The sequence below is a fragment of the Panthera leo genome, chromosome B4 (assembly GCF_018350215.1).
Source record: "Panthera leo isolate Ple1 chromosome B4, P.leo_Ple1_pat1.1, whole genome shotgun sequence".
Lineage (NCBI taxonomy): Eukaryota > Metazoa > Chordata > Mammalia > Carnivora > Felidae > Panthera > Panthera leo.
Genome location: NC_056685.1, coordinates 55,708,653 through 55,725,026, shown reverse-complemented (window position 1 = coordinate 55,725,026; position 16,374 = coordinate 55,708,653). Strand labels below are relative to the sequence as shown.

The window sequence follows — 16,374 nt, the reverse complement described above, 5'->3', positions numbered from 1 at the left end:
GTTAGTTCAAATCACTTTTAAGTGTCATTTTGTTTATCCTTACCCTGCAATGGGTGGGGTGGGGTGGGGTGTGGAGGGGGAACCAAAACCAAAAATGTAATCACAACAAAAAGATTTGATCAATTGGCAATCTATAGGAATATATACTTGTGGATATGGGGTTCCTTTAGCTCAATTTTACATTGTTAGTAGTTACTGATTTCTGAAGAAAATTGGATTTAAATTCTTTAAATTTTTCATATCTATATCGATAACTTGCAGTTTCTGCAGTAGCTTTCAAAGTGTTTTCAAAGGTAATTAAAACTAGTGCTTGTTGGCGTCATGAGTCTATTTTGTACAAATGATACTTTGTAGAATGAGGAAAGAAGAATTTGAGTAGAATAAGTCATATCTGAACAGTACTTAAAACATTGCAGTTCATTTCAGGGAGTGTGGAGAGGGGCCCTAAAGTGGAGTAATAAAGTAGCAAACCTGGGTTCTCTTCTCAGTTCTGCGACTGATCAAGTGTGAGAACTTGGGCCAGTTAACCTCTAATAAGCCAACTAAGCCTCAGTTCCTCATCTGCAAGATGTGAAAGGATTAATATTCTCTCTAGCCTTTAACTCTCATTCCTTGGGTTTCTATAGCAAATGGTTCTTCAATAATTAACATGTTCCTGTTATTAAAAACATAAATCAAAAGCTAATTAATCAAAATCAGAGGCTAATGTTTAATTAAGTTAAATTAAAAATTTCCGAATAGCTTCAAATCTATTAAATCAATAATTTTTAAATTCAACTTCTCCAAACCATGGAGTTTCTTCATAGGTGCTTCATGGCCTTCTAGGAGGCAGGGTGGGCAGGGAGTGAGGGGAGGGGAGGTCTCTGGACCCGCTACCTCTGAACTAGAGGAGCTTCGATTCAGTAATGCTTTTACTTAACCGATTTTCTGTATCTGATTTTGTTGTAAGAAAGAGTTTCAAAACGTTTGAAAACCACCGAATCAGATCAATGCTGCCATCATCATCATCTTCATAATGTTTAGTAGCATCACATCTAATACTAACATATATGAAACTTTTATACTAAGTACTTAACTGCAAAAACTATGTGCAAAAACTATGTGTTTTTCCTTGAATATTACATTTTAGAATCATCAGTAACTACTAAAAAGTTTAGTAGTGCCTTTTTGTGAATACTTTTGTAAGTGTCATTTCTGTTGCATGCTTATTTATTGTCTTTGCTTCCTCAAGTCTTTTCAGGAGGACATCGGTTATACTAAATATACTTGAAGTAGTTATCATAAAGTATTTTGGAAGATTTGAGGATAGGATGGGTTTTGAAAAGGTCTGAAGAGTGGAATAATAGAGTGTAATACATGAATGTAGTAATTGAGCATTGTAACATGAAGGGAAGTTTTAAATAGAGAATAGAAATATCTGGCAAAAGTTAAGCTTAGCAATTTAGAAGTAACAGGCAAGAGAGAGAAAGGTAAAGAGTTCTAGGAATAAATAAATAAATAAATAAATAAATAAATAAATAATAAATAAATAATAAATAAATAAATAAATAAATAAATAAATAGTGCTAGGAAAAGCCCAGAAAACTTCTTGACTTTCTTATATGCAACCACAAGAGGCTTAAAAGTCGACTACTAATATTGATAAATAAGTAAATATATAGTTTTATGGTTTTTATACTTTTGTTAAGGTCAGTTAGTTAAGCTGATGGAGCTTTTCCCCTTTTTTAAATTCTGAAAACTTTATTAAGCTTCATTTTATTTTAAGTTTAATATTAAGTTTTACTTAATTTAATTTTTCATGTTATTACAGACAGGGCAATTTATTAAAAATCGTTACTTCTTGTATGTTGACAGAGTAGTTTCAGGAGCTATGCACAGCATATTTATTTATACTTCCATCTTTTAACTTGTAGATAAACCTTTCCTTTTTGTGTTACTGAAAAATGAGTGAATATTATGTGAAGAAAATATGCTTCAATTATGTGTATCCTAATCTAATTCACCGTGTAGAGTAAGCCTGGGCCTGAATTGTCCATCCATGTTCATTTTTGTCCTTTCATATTTTGTTATATTTGGTTTTATTTCTCAGGGTAACAAAATAGTTTGATGTAGGTCTCAAATTTATGCCGGTTTGATTACCTTGCTAGGTGTCTTGATTTTCTGATTTGAAATTTTAAAAGGTGCTGAGCCTGAGTAATTTATTCCAGGAAATTATCATGTGGAGGTCATCAAAATTCTTTGATGAATATTATGAGGAACATAGATGATGTGCCATCAACATAAATTACTTATATTCACATGAGGCTGTATTATGAGAAAAAGGATGGCAAATTTTTTATACCACTCTCATAATGTTTTTTCTTCATCATTAGTATCTATACTTTAGTTTTCTAAATATTTACTTTTACACTCTGAAATGGCTTTAAGAGACCATTTTATTTATATATATATATATATACACACACACACACACATACACACACACATATATACATATATATGTGTGTATATATATATGTATATATGTATATAAATTAGTCTATATATTTATATATAAATGAATTTATATATAAAGGGATAGAACAAATACAGTAACAATGGGGAATCTGAGTGAAAGTAATCTGGGTAAAAATTTAAAAAATCAGTAGGATTTTTCTTACAAACTGTAGAAAATCTAAAAAATTTTATGCATATACTTTTTATAAAAGGTTAGCAAATTATTTTTGATATATGTCTAAAGCCCTAAATCTCAATATATTAGGTACCATACTGTGGTCCTTAAGATCTCAGACAAATGTATGTGAATCATATGCCACTATAAATATATCTCAAATACTTTATAGGTTTATAATAAGATAATAGTTTTCATTAAAATTATGAGAGTTTAAGGCTTTTAAAAGGTTAGGTAAATTTAGTTTTTTATGTACTGTCAGATGAAAGTGTATAGAAGAAAAGTCTTTTGTACCTAACTTGATCCTGCTTTCATTTTGCTTTGTGCTGGGAGGATAGCTTCATGTTCAGTGGCATAAGCTGTAGGCGGGCAGGAGAGTACTCTTTGCATTAAGCAGCTGCTGATTAATGTGACGAGCAGAGGTCAAATTCTGGATTTCGGTATAAAAAAAAACAAGTTGGTTTATACCCTCAATACATTGTACTCCATAATTAGATATTCACATTTGAAGTTTTTTAATGTTTATTTTTATTGAGGCTATAAGGGTTATTCTTTGTTAAGACAAATTTGATTTTAGAAGATAGTTTAATTTTTTAAATTAAATGACTTGCCTCACATTACTTTAAACTAGCCATTTGAAATATAACCCTATAAAAACTACAAAGTTAGCTTTTATTTTATCTGCCAACTAATGGTTCTAAATTCTTACAACTACTACATAGTTCTTTACACTAACTAAAAATATCTTTATGTATTAACAATTCATTGCATGTCTGTTTTTTCTTTCTTTTTAAAATCTATTTTGTCACTACAACCAAATGGTAGCAACAGTACCAAACACTGAAGTTCTCCATGTTGTTGATGGCCCCAACCATCAGTGGGAGGTCCTGAAAGGAGAGAGATGCTGAGGGGAAGGAGATTGAGAGGAAAAGAGAAACTGCAGAGTGGAAAATATATGAGAAACTCATCCCAGATATGGGAAGGAAGGAAGGAAAGAGAACTGGTGGAGAAGTAGGGATAAGGAATCTTTGCTTCTTCAAGGCAGCCTGAGTTCAATGAAATCCAGAGTTTGCGGAAGAGGGAGTAAACAGCAAAGAAAATGGAACTGGCTTACTGGGTTATTTAGAAGAGAAGATAGAAAGGGTGGGACGGAGGGGAGAAGTGAATGCCTGGAAACAGGCAGGAAAACAGAAAATGGGCATTAAAGAAGACAGGTTGTTTAGGCTGTTGTACTCCTTTAATTGTACAAGGTGGAAGCTTTAATGATCCTAATAGAGAAGCTAATTGTCTTTGTCATCTAATGTACATATTGTGATAGTAGACTAGTTTTTCCCATAGTGGACTCTCCAAATTGAAGCTATTTATATTTTTCTCTGTGCTTTAAATATCTTTTAGCTATAATATGGCAATTTCATTATCAATCCACCAGTATTTGAATATCATTATGGACAAGGTTTCTACTGAATGTTTATACACATAATTTGTCTTATTTAACTCAGTCATTAAGCCAGATTTTATAGTTATAGGATATAGCTAATCAGTATATTATAGAGTGACAGAAATGCTGAAAGAGACATAAAGTGAAATTTTGATCATAATAACTTAAAACTAAGAATGTTTAAATAGCTAAATAAAGCAGACATTTTTAAAGACTTCAGATTGCATATGAATTTTTTTAAGTGGGCTCCATGCCCATCATGGGGCTTGAATTTACAAACCCTGAGATTAAGACTTGCTTGCTCTACTGACTGAGCCAGCCAGGCATTCCAGATTGCATATTTTTTAATCTGCCAGAGAATCTTCATAAGTTTCAGGGCCTTTTTTTTTAGTTTTGGTAATTTCCTTAAGATGACCAGATAAGATTATCTCAAGTATTTTTTAATTATTCAAAGCAAAGATGATTTGTAGATTCTAATGTGAATAAGTTGTCAGAAGAGTTATTGATCATTGTAGAGCTTTATCATCGCCAGCTGATACCTTTGTCCTTGGTTATGACAAGTTATTTAGGAGAATGGAAGAAGTCTCAAACTTCAGAAGCATTGGAGCATGTATAATTGAGGGAGGAAGAGTCCTTGCCACATTATTTTCTGTTTGTCATCAATATGCTCATTTTCACTCAACTGCTTTTAACCTAGGTTAGCCTCCCGCCCCACACTGATAGGGCTTGTTAAATACAATTGTAGTGTACTAAGAGAATAATAAAACTTTATTTTCTATTTGTCTTGCTGACTTTCTAGGATTGTTCATTGGCGGGGAGGGGGGGTGGATAACAGGGTTATCACTTACTGGTGACTTTTTAATGAAGCAAAATAATCATTTTTTTGTATCCAGTGGAAAAGGAAATTGTAAGAGAAGTGGGCTACTGTGTGGCTTCGTTGAGACTTTCTGCAGCTAGAATGGGGATACCTAACATAAGAAGTGTTTGTCTCAAACTCTTTCACATGTGGAGCAGAGACTTTCACGTGTAGACAAATATACCAATGGCTGGCAATGGGCATTAGCTACTCAACAAATCTCAAAGAGTTTAATAAGATTTCTACTCCTGAATGTGAAATATGTTCTCTCTCTCTCTCTCTCTCTCTCTCTCTCTCTCTCCCTTTTTTTTTTAAGTATTGGCTTAGAGATTGCATATGTGTTTATTTCTTTTTCACCAGAATTGCTAGTTTGCCAGTGACCCAGATAACTAATATCTGTAGTACCTTCTCTTTTGAAAAGCCTATTACCTTGCAAGCCAAACTATAATTAGAGGAGCAGAGTGACTGAGAATCTGAAGTCCTTAGATAACTGAGGTGTGCAAACGTCTGAGGTGCTGATCACCTGTTCCCTGGACCACCTCATCTTGGGCCTTTTTTCTGTGAGAAAAATTAAGATCTTGGCAAGCATGTTGGGTGAACCTGCTGTCCTGAAGTGAGATCAAAAATCATCTCCCTTAACCTTTCCCTTAAGAATATCTGCAATTTAAAAACTTTTTTTTTTCTTAAATTTTAATTCAATACATACATATATGAAGGCAGGGAATAGACATTTTCCCTTGCTCTTTCCCCCCACCCCCTTCTCCACCCTTTGTAAAAATTTTTTGGGAAAAGTAATAAATGTACACGGTGAAACATTCAAATCTTATGAAAAAATCAAATAGTCCAAAATCTAGCTCCCCCTTCTCCATTCATTTACCTTTTCACGAGGCAACTACTCTTAATCAGATTTATTGTCTGTCTTGCAAAGATATACTATTTATCCTTTAAAAAAAACAAATATTTTACAGATGAATGTGTACCTTTGGTTCTTTTTTTTTTAAATTTATATTTAGAGCTGGTAACAGATACTTTCTACATGCTCTTTTGGTGGACATTTGTTATTAAATTACATGTAGTTGCTACTCACTGGGGAGTTTCCTATTACCCAGATAATACTGAGTTATAGAAGATAATTTCATGTTAATAATTTTCACATTTTTTTAAAGCTTTGACCCCTGTTCCCTCATTTTAAAAGCTTTCACAGAATTCCTAAGGCCAAGTATATTTTCTGTAAGTCTCTGCCCCACAAGTCTGTACTACGTAGGACATAGGAGAGCCCCGGGAGCCACCTGGGATATGGAGGCTGAGGGTGGGCATTTGCTGTCCCACCTTCTGTACCGTGTCTGTTTCAGTGCTGAACTAGCTGTCCCTGGAGATGTGATAGGCCTCTGAGTGTCTGTTCTGTTGTAGTCTCCTTCCTGTGGGTTCCATCTCCTCCTGGACTTCCAAAGCTCCTCAGGATCCTGAATCAGGGAGGACTCTTCCTGTCTAGATCTACGGTCTTGAGGGCATGATGGTCAGGGGCACACCCACAGCATGGTACCTCACAGTCATTTTGTCGACCCTACTTAGCCCATTTATTCAACAGCTCTGTATTGTAAGAGGAATGTCAGCCACTCTACACTTTGCAGTATTAACTGGTGGTCACTTGCCTTATAAAAATGGGGAGAGGGAGTATGCATACTTCCATGCACCCAATTAGCAAGAACCTGTCCAAACCTTCTTTGGTATAAGGTTTAACTTCGTTAATTTAAGAATATTACCAAAAGATTAATACATTAAGCAGAGATAAAAATATGTATTTACTTAATTTATAATTAAAAAAAAAACTGGATGACTCGAATTATTCTCAGAAGTTTTTGTAGTGCTGTTTAAATTTGTACAATACTTTAAATAGCTATAATAAAAATATGAAATATTAGGGAAAATTCTGGATGCTCTTTTTGTGAGGTTCCTGGAAAGGGAGTGATTCTAGTTTGGGACCCTAGTCATGTCTGTGGAGAGTACTTTTTGGTTCCACAACGTCTTAATGCCACCAGAGGGAACTGTTGACAGTGAAGTCCTTGAATGAAGGGGATTGTGGTAGTGAGGGGGAAGGTTATGGTCAGTAAGCAGCTTGTGTTTATCTGTGAGACACAGGTCATTGCCTTGTCTGTAATTTGTAATCTTATTGACCCTTCCCACTCCCCATTTTCCCTTCCAAGTTTCATTTCAGGTTTTCTTTAATTTCTCTGCTCAGTTTTCTCATCCTGCTTTCATCCTACTAACATTTGTTACTATGTTTATATTTTCTCATGTCTATAATGTTTCTGAAACTCTTCTTGTGTTACAGTAACAGTCTTCCTTGACATGCTATTTATTAACTGAGCCAGTTTTCATATATCAGTAGAAACTGCACTTAAACCCTGAATTCTTCTATTTGGTTTGCTTTTATAATGAAGCCATAAAGATTTCCTCCTATTCATCTGGCTTATAGATGGTATTGACAAACAGCAAAGAAGAGATACTGGCTTGTACTTAGCATCCGAGCTAATGTTGTTCATATTGTCTTATTAGAACACCTGGAGAGTGCAAGTTCTAACTCAGGTATACCAGCTGCACAGAGAGGTGAGTTTGTCTAATTAAGCAAATAGTCACCAAAGGTGTGAAATTCTAGTGTGGTGGTGCATAAACATACAGACATTGAAGAAATGCACTGGACAGTGGAATAAACACCAAAATGTGGCATTATTGTAGTTAGAATGTGTCGTTAAAAATATTAATTAACCTAATATTTAAGTTTTTAGCATCTTAATAGTTTCCCTGTTTCTCAAAATAAAATTTTAGCTCTTTGACATTCTTTTTAGCTTAGTAGTAGTAGAAGCTATTTTATTTAAAAAGGAGAACTTGTTAGACTCGCATCTGCCTCCCCACTCAATGTTGTCAGAAGCTTGTTACCAAAATCAGACGTGAAAACAGAATATTGACCACAATAACCCTTTGGCCTTTCTGTTACTGATGGTAGAAAGAATGTGTTTTAATAAAAGATAAGTCAACCAGTGATTTTTTTTTTCATGTGTTCTTCAGCATTTGATTTTCATTATTTTTGTTTTAGGGTAAAAATAAGGAATTAAAGTCCTAAAATATAGACAGTCAAAACCTTGTAAAGAAAAAGAATGGGAAATAACATTAGTCAAAGCGGTATATGGTCCTTGCAGTGATATTTTGGTAAGACCTTGCTTCCATTGCCCCTAAGAGACCACCACACAACTATGACATCACCAAAAATGCTCAGCCAGCTAATTAAGAACTTGGTTTTGGACAAATCAGTGTCTAAAGCTTGACTCTTTACTATCTCTCATATCTGACTTGAAAAGGACCATTCTTTTTCTAAGTTACAGTTAAATTACATCATCGGAAGGAGTGTTATGACGAGTAAGAGACGTCATCCATATTTTTTCTTTGTTTTTTCTTTTGTTTTCTGTCTGTGTTTTCAGCAACGTCAGTTGATTACAGTTCCTTTGCAGACAGATGCAGCAGCTGGATAGAGCTCATTAAACTGAAAGCTCAGACCATAAGGCGCGGATCAATTAAGACAAGTAGGCGGATGTTTCTACCACATTATGATCTGAGAAGCATATCCCTGATTTCCCAGTGGTGAAGGCTAGACCTTTCTACCCTGTAATAACATTGCCGATCAATCATGTATTGGAGTGTGAAAGCTGCAGACTCTAATGGTCACTTAGCAAAAGTTATTGAAGGGCCTTTAGATTTGTTCATTTTAACTGTAGAATTATGTTTTAAAAATTTTACTTTTTGTGAAGGTATTCTTAGAAGTGTATAGATATTATATCCTTCTAATGGAAGGAAATTATGAGCTCTCTTATAGAAGAGATACTCTTTGAGGACCCTAGCTACTATGTAGTATATGGCATCTGTTAGTTTCCTAAGAGTGATAAAGAGGGCTAAAAGAATGAGGTATTTCTGGATAGAAAGTAGTAAACTCTTCTCTCACTGCTAGAATCAGGATCGTTACTTACGTGTTCTTTATACTCCATGTGTTTTGATAGACTTTGAGGTAAACATATTTGAGTGAAAGAATTTATAGTACATTAAGAGAGAACGAATGATGTTTTAGAGGAAAGATCACAGGATATGGAACCAGACAGATCTGGTTTGGGATCCTAGAAGTGTCATTTTAATAGCTGTGTGACCTTGGGCAAGTTATGTAATTTCTCTGAGCCTCAGTTTGCTCATGTGTAAAATGGGGATAATATCTATGTTGCTGGGTTGTAAGGATTAGATAATACATATGCATGTGTGGCTTATAGTAGTTACTTGATAAGTGCTAGCTATTATTATTTGTTATTTTATAAACAGTTAACTTTTAGATAGCCAAGGTCATTTGTTTTTAAAATTATGAGTTTGATCAAAAAGGTTTGGAGAAGAAACCCATTACAACTTGTTAACATAAGGTTTATCTACAAGTTGACAGTGATGAAGTTGTCTGAAACAGATGGAAAAACTGCACTGGGAAATATAACAACTTTCACACTCTCTTTGTAATAATTTGTTCCTACAGCAGATAATTTTTAATGCTCTCCTGCTTTTTCTTTTTTCTTCACTTTATAACGATCATTGTGTGTTGTCATAGCTATACCGCATCAGCATTTTCTTTTGCAGGAATGCCATTTTTCTTCCAAAAGAATTCCATTTCAGCATTTCCTCTCACGTTTTTCTTTCTCTCTTTAATTGCATGCAGTGCATGATAATTTCTTTACTCTCATGACATGGCTTACCCTCACAGACAGCTGAATGTTGTCACCACTTTTTTGGAAACCTTAGGGAATAATTGAGTTACCAACATCTGATCTTGAGGTTTTGTTTTCTTTCTCCAAATTTAGCTGTCACCGTTGAAAAAGCAAGTCCGATGGGTGAAGGAAATTTCCGGAACCGTTCTGCTCCACCTTGTGCAAATTCTACGGTTGGGGTTGTTAAGATGACACCTCTTTCTTTCATTCCTGGAGCAAAAATAACTAAATATCTTGGGATAATTAACATGTTTTTTATCCGGGAAACCACTTCTCTTCGTGAGGTAGGTAATTTTATAACATTGTTTTTGTACATTTTCTGATTGAAGACATTAGTATCAAAACCAAACGAATTTCAGGTTGTTATTTTTTGCCAAAGTATAGACACATGCACACACACACACACACACACACACACACGCACATGTACCTTTTCTTTTCTTTTTTCTTTTCTTTTTTTCAGTAATTTGTCTGGATTAATTCTAGATTAGACTTACCAAATTTCATATAGCACCGAGTATTAGCACAAGAATTGTGTTGGGTTTAATTTCATTTATTTTTAGAGATTCCAGATCCTTATCATAAGTAAAACAAGTAAATTGATCCATGTTGGATTAGAGATTTAAAATAGCCTGAAAGAACAGTTCAGTTTTTTCAAGTAGTTATTTGCCTGCTATTATTTAAATAGCAGTTTTCATGGTTTTACATTTAGAAACTGTAGGGGACTATATTATAGATAGATGTCTGTGGATAGTTTATGTCTGTTTTTTTTCTCCCCCTGAAAAAGAATGTGGCTGCTCATTTTATTGCCCCCTCCAGAAGTATATGAGGATGCCATTTATTCAAATTCTTACCCCACAGTGGGTAACAGTAATTATAATGTTTTGATGTGGTCACATTTAAGAATCAGAGTCAGTCTATTATATCTTTCATTACATAGGAATTTAAACTCAAGGAAAAATTGTATTTACATTGTGTCTTACTAGAGCAAAGTAATATTGTGAATAGGGACAATTTTAAATTATTGAGGTATGAAACTTAATAAACTCTTCAGCACTTTGTTTTTTTTAAAGTCTATGCATTATAAAGATACCTTAACTATGCTTTTTTTCCCATTGTGTCATCATCAGTGTTTTTGTACTTCCTTAGAAATAATAACCCTTATACTATTTTTTTTTTTTTTAATTTGAGAGAGAGAGAGAGAGAGAGAGAGCCTGAGCCAGTGAGAGGGGCAGAAAGAGAGGGAGAAAGAGAATCTTAAGCAGGCTCAATGAACGCTCAGCACAGAGCCCAGTGCTCTGCTCAATCCCATGACCCTGGTATCATGATCTAAGCTGGACCCTCAATCGACTGAGCCACCCAGGCACCCTGCCCTCATGCTGGTTTTTTTTTTTTTTTCTCCCAATGGGGAGGCTGCTATTTAAAAACAAAAATTTTTTTTTAACGTTTATTTATTTTTGAGAGACAGAAAGAGAGCAGGGGAGGGGCAGAGAGAGAGAGGGACACACAGAATCCTAAGCAGGTTCCAGGCTCTGAGCTGTCAGCATAGAGCCTGATGCGGGACTTGAACCCACAGACAGTGAGATCATGACCTGAGCCGAAGTCGAATGCTTAACTGACTGAGCCACTCAGGCGCCCCTATCATGATGTTTTTAATATCGTACTCACCATTCTGCACCTGGCACAGTGTCTGGCAGAGAATAGACATAAATATTTTTCTGTAAATGAGGGCATGACTTCTGACAGATTAATTAGATAGATGTTTTCTTTATGATAAATTAGGAAATCATATTCCATTGTGTTGAGATAGAAAAGATGCTATCTTAATATATTCTCAAAAACCTTTTAATATAGAATTAAAATAGGTGACGCTTTTAGGTCCATTTAAATTTGACAAAGAAAGTTGGGTGTGAGAAGCTGGTATGGATGGGTAAATTAACTTTCCAGTTGTTCTTAATAGCACGTACTTATTGCACTATGTTAATCCATAAAATTTTGTTTCCTAAGTGCTTTCTCTATTGCTTGAGAGCCACGCCCCAAAATGTTGCCTCACAGTGGATTTCTCTTCAACAGAGATTTGTAATATTAACTGTATGGCATAATATCCCAAATTTATTTGTTACTTGATAAGTTATTTGCTTACAATTATATAATCTTTTAAGAATTACCCTCTGTAGTCCCTGTTACTCTGCCATCAGAATTTCTAGATTTAAAAGGCAGGAAGGAAACAGATATAAGTGAAAGAAAAAATGTCCTGAGCTATGATGAATTGGAAGTAGGCTGAAATGCCTCAGTTTCTCAGTTACAAAGAGAGCTGCCTTTACAAAACTACTGCTTTTTAGAAAGGTGTGATCTGGTCAAATGTTTTTTCTAACAGTGCATTAAATTTTGCCATTCACTTCCAGTGTAAAGTTTGAAATTTCTTCCTAGACTGTAAATAACCTCCAGTAGAATTCATAGAAAGCTGAGGTTGAACAGCATTTTAAGCTCTCAGCTAGACTTTGGTTTCTGTTTTGTTTTCGAACACTGAAAACATTCTCCAAACTACTGGATTTCATTCCCTGACAAATATGTATGGAAAACTCAGTATGTGCACATACTGAGTTGTGAGCAGAACAGATGACAGTTTCTGACCTGATGGAATTTACAGTCTGGTAGAACTGGAGCATGGTGGACATTAAACAAATAATCATGTAACTTATGTATAATTACTAGTGATGTTAAGTAATATAAAGAAATACAACAAAGGCTATCAGAGGAAATAACAGGGAAACTTAATTTAGATCTGATAGGGAAGGTTTCTCTGAGAGAGTTACGTATAAACAGGGACCTGAGGAATTAAGAGTTATTCTGGTGGAAAACTGGGGAGGAACCTTCAGGAACAGCATGTACAATGACCCCGAGGAAGGAAAAGTGCTTGACACCTATGGAAAACTGATAAAAAGGCAAGTGTGCCTGGAACATGCTTCAGGATGGGGGATACGGATAGCAGAGAAGTTTTATTATGTATATTTGCCATCAATTTGTGTGAATGATAGGAACGATTTGATGGAGATGTTGAAGATGGAGAAACAATTTGAATTCTTGCTCTGCCATTTTTTTTTTTTTTATTAGCTATGTGGTCATAGCTAGTCAGGGCCACAGCTTTGATTTCATCATCTGTAAAGTGAGGGTACTAATCCCCATCACAGACATGTGTGCAGTAAAGGTTTGTTCATTCATGCAACAGATCCCTGTTATGAGGAAAATAAAAATGATCATCTATTATATTAAGATCATTTAAGATGTTTTAATATATATTATTTGGCATTTTATATACATTCATGTCCACGTATATAGTTTGATTTTTTGCATATTATTATTTAGGAAGGAGGAGTCAGTGGTTTTCTCCATGCTTTCATTGCTGAAGTGTTTGCAATGGTGAGAGCTCATGTCGCTGCATTAGGAGGGAATGCTGTTGTCTCCTACATAATGAAGCAGTGTGTCTTCATGGAGAACCCAAATAAAAACCAGGTGAGATGTAGCTGGAAACATCCAGTGAGGGAACCTGAGGATTTCTCCTGTGGCTTTCCCATCCTCCCATTCATCTCCCAACCAAAGGGCATTGCTCTTCCGAGCTTTTGGATTCTAGATGTTTAAAACATGTTTTAATAACTATATTAGTAACCATGGTCATACATAAATCACATACTTTTGCTCCTAAGTTACTGTGAAAGCCACCTCTAGTTTGGACTATGAACTGTCCAGTTCTAACTGCCATACTAGTGAAGAGTACATCCCGATGGGGCCACACTCTTTATCTATTTCTGTAATAACATCAGAGTTTGTTTGTTTATTTGTTTATTTGTTTTTAAAGTAGGTTCTATTGACCCTAGATCAAGAGTCACATGCTCTACCCACTGAGCTAGCCAGGTGCTCCTGTTGATGTATCTCTAATAAATAATTCTGTTAGTGGGAGCAAAAGACTGTTACTTAGGATCAGTTTTAGAATAAATTGATCAGTATTGTTCCTTTAAAAAACTTATTAATTTTTTTTTGTTTTTTTTTTTCAGTTTTCTTGTGAGTTGCCTTCTTTTCATTTGCTCATTTCTCTATTGGGTTGTCTGTCTTTTCTCTAGTGACTTCAAAGCCTGTGCTTTTCAGCTATGCAACACTGCCCCTAATATAACAGAAAATTATAAGCATATTATTGAGTTGGTGATTAAACATGTCCTGTTGTTTGTCTAGGCACAGTGTCTTATAAATGTAAGTGGTGATGCAGTGGTTTTTGTTCGTGAATCCGAGTTAGAAGTGGTATCAACCCAGCAGCCTACCGCCAACTGCCAGCCATCATGTACTGGAGGAGAAGTTACCACCTGAAGTAAATTAGAAAGAGTTCAACTAAATGAAATTCATCTGTCTCCATTGTTTTGTCTTTAATTATCTTACTGGACTTTTAAAAGTGAACTTAATTTCAGATCATTAAGAGAGAATTGGTACATTTTGAGTAGATTTGATTTGTCTCTAATCTCTTGGAGGCATGAGAATTTTTAAACCATGGTGTTTTGTTTGCCAAGCCACGCCCCATGAAATCTTGACCCTTCACTAAGTTCAGATAGATTTCTCAGAGAACTGTAGCAGAAATGGAAGCTGTCTGTAATTTATGTTGACTTTAATAAAATCATACTTTGAAACACAAAATGGTGAGATTATCAAGAAATTATAATAACTACGCTGGTGTAATTGAGAGAAATGAAGCAAGAAATTTACAAATTGTTAATGAATAAATAATCTGATTTGAGGAATGTGTGGGAAAATGGAGAAAAGTTTTGAGAAATCTATGTGTGTTTCTTAATGCGTTTTATTTTGATAACTGAGTTTGGAATTTGGTAACAACTGAAGGGGAAGAGTGCTTCAGCCATCTTTTAAAAAGTTAAAATTACTGTAACTTGGATCCATATTGTGTCCTAACTGCTGTAAAAGAAAATGTAATTTATTAGAACGAGTGTCCTTCCATTGAAAGTTTTAATAATGTTTGTAAGGAGGGAGGAAGAAATTAACTACATAACTTTATAACTGGCCAAATTTTGTTAGTGTTTTTGTTAGTGTTTAATTTGTCTAGAAGAGGCTTGGCTTCAACTGGGAAGAAAAAGGTCAGTGAGTTTTGTTGAAGTAGTTAAAATATAATTGACCTAGTAGGAGTATAAAATTATTTTTAATAGAATCATACTGCACTCCTACCAAATAAACAGAACTATATCTTAGGCATTTTTGATGGTAAGTTAGATTGTATTTGGCATAGAATTTGGAGATGTAACTTGAATGTAAATATGCTGCAGAGTGTTGAATGTATACGTAGAAACACCTTTTCTGTCAATGCCAAATACCTAGTGCAAATGAACCTTAAAAAGTACATTCCTCCTTTGCACAATAAAATTTCTGTATAAAATTCATGATTTCGCTCTTTCAGGATAACAAACTACCCTAAAAATTAGGAATCAATTCCTTGTTATCACAGGTGTCAATATTTTTCTGTATTTTGTTTATAATTTTATTTTTTAAATAAAAAGTTTATAAACTGGAATATCCCCTATGTCTCTGCTTGCCTCCCTTGTGCAGTACTGCCAGTAGTCTGAAACCCCTTCCCACCCGATGGTCTCCATTCCTCCCTTCAGTCAGCAAACATCTGTTGTGCATCTGCTGGGACTGTGGCATTTTCATGGTCTTTGGTTGGTAGGTATTCACATTCAACATCTGTTTGTTGAATGCTTGTTAGATCCCAGAGCACAGTTTTAGGCAGTCACCAAAGCACACCTAAGTTCTTATGATCATGGAGCTTATCTTCCATGGCTACACAAGTGAATAATTTGTAAACTGTGCTATATGGTACTATAGCAATTGCTAATGTTTACTGAATGCTTTCTATGTGCCAGGCAGCATCACAAATAGATTTTTGTATTAACCCTCGTAATATTTACAGAAACCCTATGAGGTAGATGTAGATACTGTAGTGAAGCTCCATTTTGTGGTTGAGGAAGCTGAGTAGAGAGTTTGATTTGCCCAAAGACACAATAAATAGTAGAGCCAAGATTCAAGCACAGGCAATCTGGCTCTGAAACTTACACTATTAAGTGAGAAAAATGTGTGTAGCTTGAGATGGAGGCAGCTTCCCAAAGGGAATGATATTTAAACTCAGTCTGGAAAAATGTGCAGTTCACTGGAATTGACTATTTGTTCATAGTTTTATCCATCCATCCATTCATCCAACAGCTGTTATGTGATTGCTTAATATGTTTTAGAGTCCTTTCTAGGCAGAGGAATAATAATATCACTAATTGAGTATCTATTTTGTGCCATGTCCTATGCATAGAGATACATTATTACTAATTCTTAAAATAAAACTGACTATGTGGCATTATCTCCATTGTAAACATAAAACTGACTGGGTGGCATTATCAGGCCTGGCTGATATCTAGAAAACCTGGAGTTTCCTTAACTACTCAGGCTTAACCCTCGGTCTGCTCACATGGGCCATTTATTTGCTCCTGTGCTCCACCTCTGAAGCATAATCAGTCCATGCTGTCTCCTTCCAGAAAAACTAATGTTACTCTGTACCTCAAGAGTTGCTGCTCTTTTCTTT

At 35.0% G+C, this 16,374-nt stretch overlaps 1 protein-coding gene across 10 annotated transcripts in view; it reads left to right on the top strand.

Annotated features, from left to right (window-relative positions):
* The window catches only part of C2CD5 (C2 calcium dependent domain containing 5), a 100,284-nt gene extending 84,966 nt beyond the window's left edge, over positions 1-15,318 (top strand). For 6 of the 10 annotated variants that reach the window (XM_042946035.1, XM_042946044.1, XM_042946036.1 and 3 more), the window contains 5 exons: positions 7,522-7,572; positions 8,442-8,543; positions 9,849-10,039; positions 13,122-13,268; positions 13,983-15,318. In XM_042946035.1, coding sequence (XP_042801969.1) covers positions 7,522-7,572; positions 8,442-8,543; positions 9,849-10,039; positions 13,122-13,268; positions 13,983-14,114 — 623 coding nt within the window. In that variant the 3' untranslated portion in view covers positions 14,115-15,318. The remainder of the gene's footprint in view (positions 1-7,521; positions 7,573-8,441; positions 8,544-9,848; positions 10,040-13,121; positions 13,269-13,982) is intronic. The other 4 variants (XM_042946042.1, XM_042946043.1, XM_042946045.1 and 1 more) reach the window with 2 other exon arrangements.
* Positions 15,319-16,374: the final 1,056 nt, after the last annotated feature.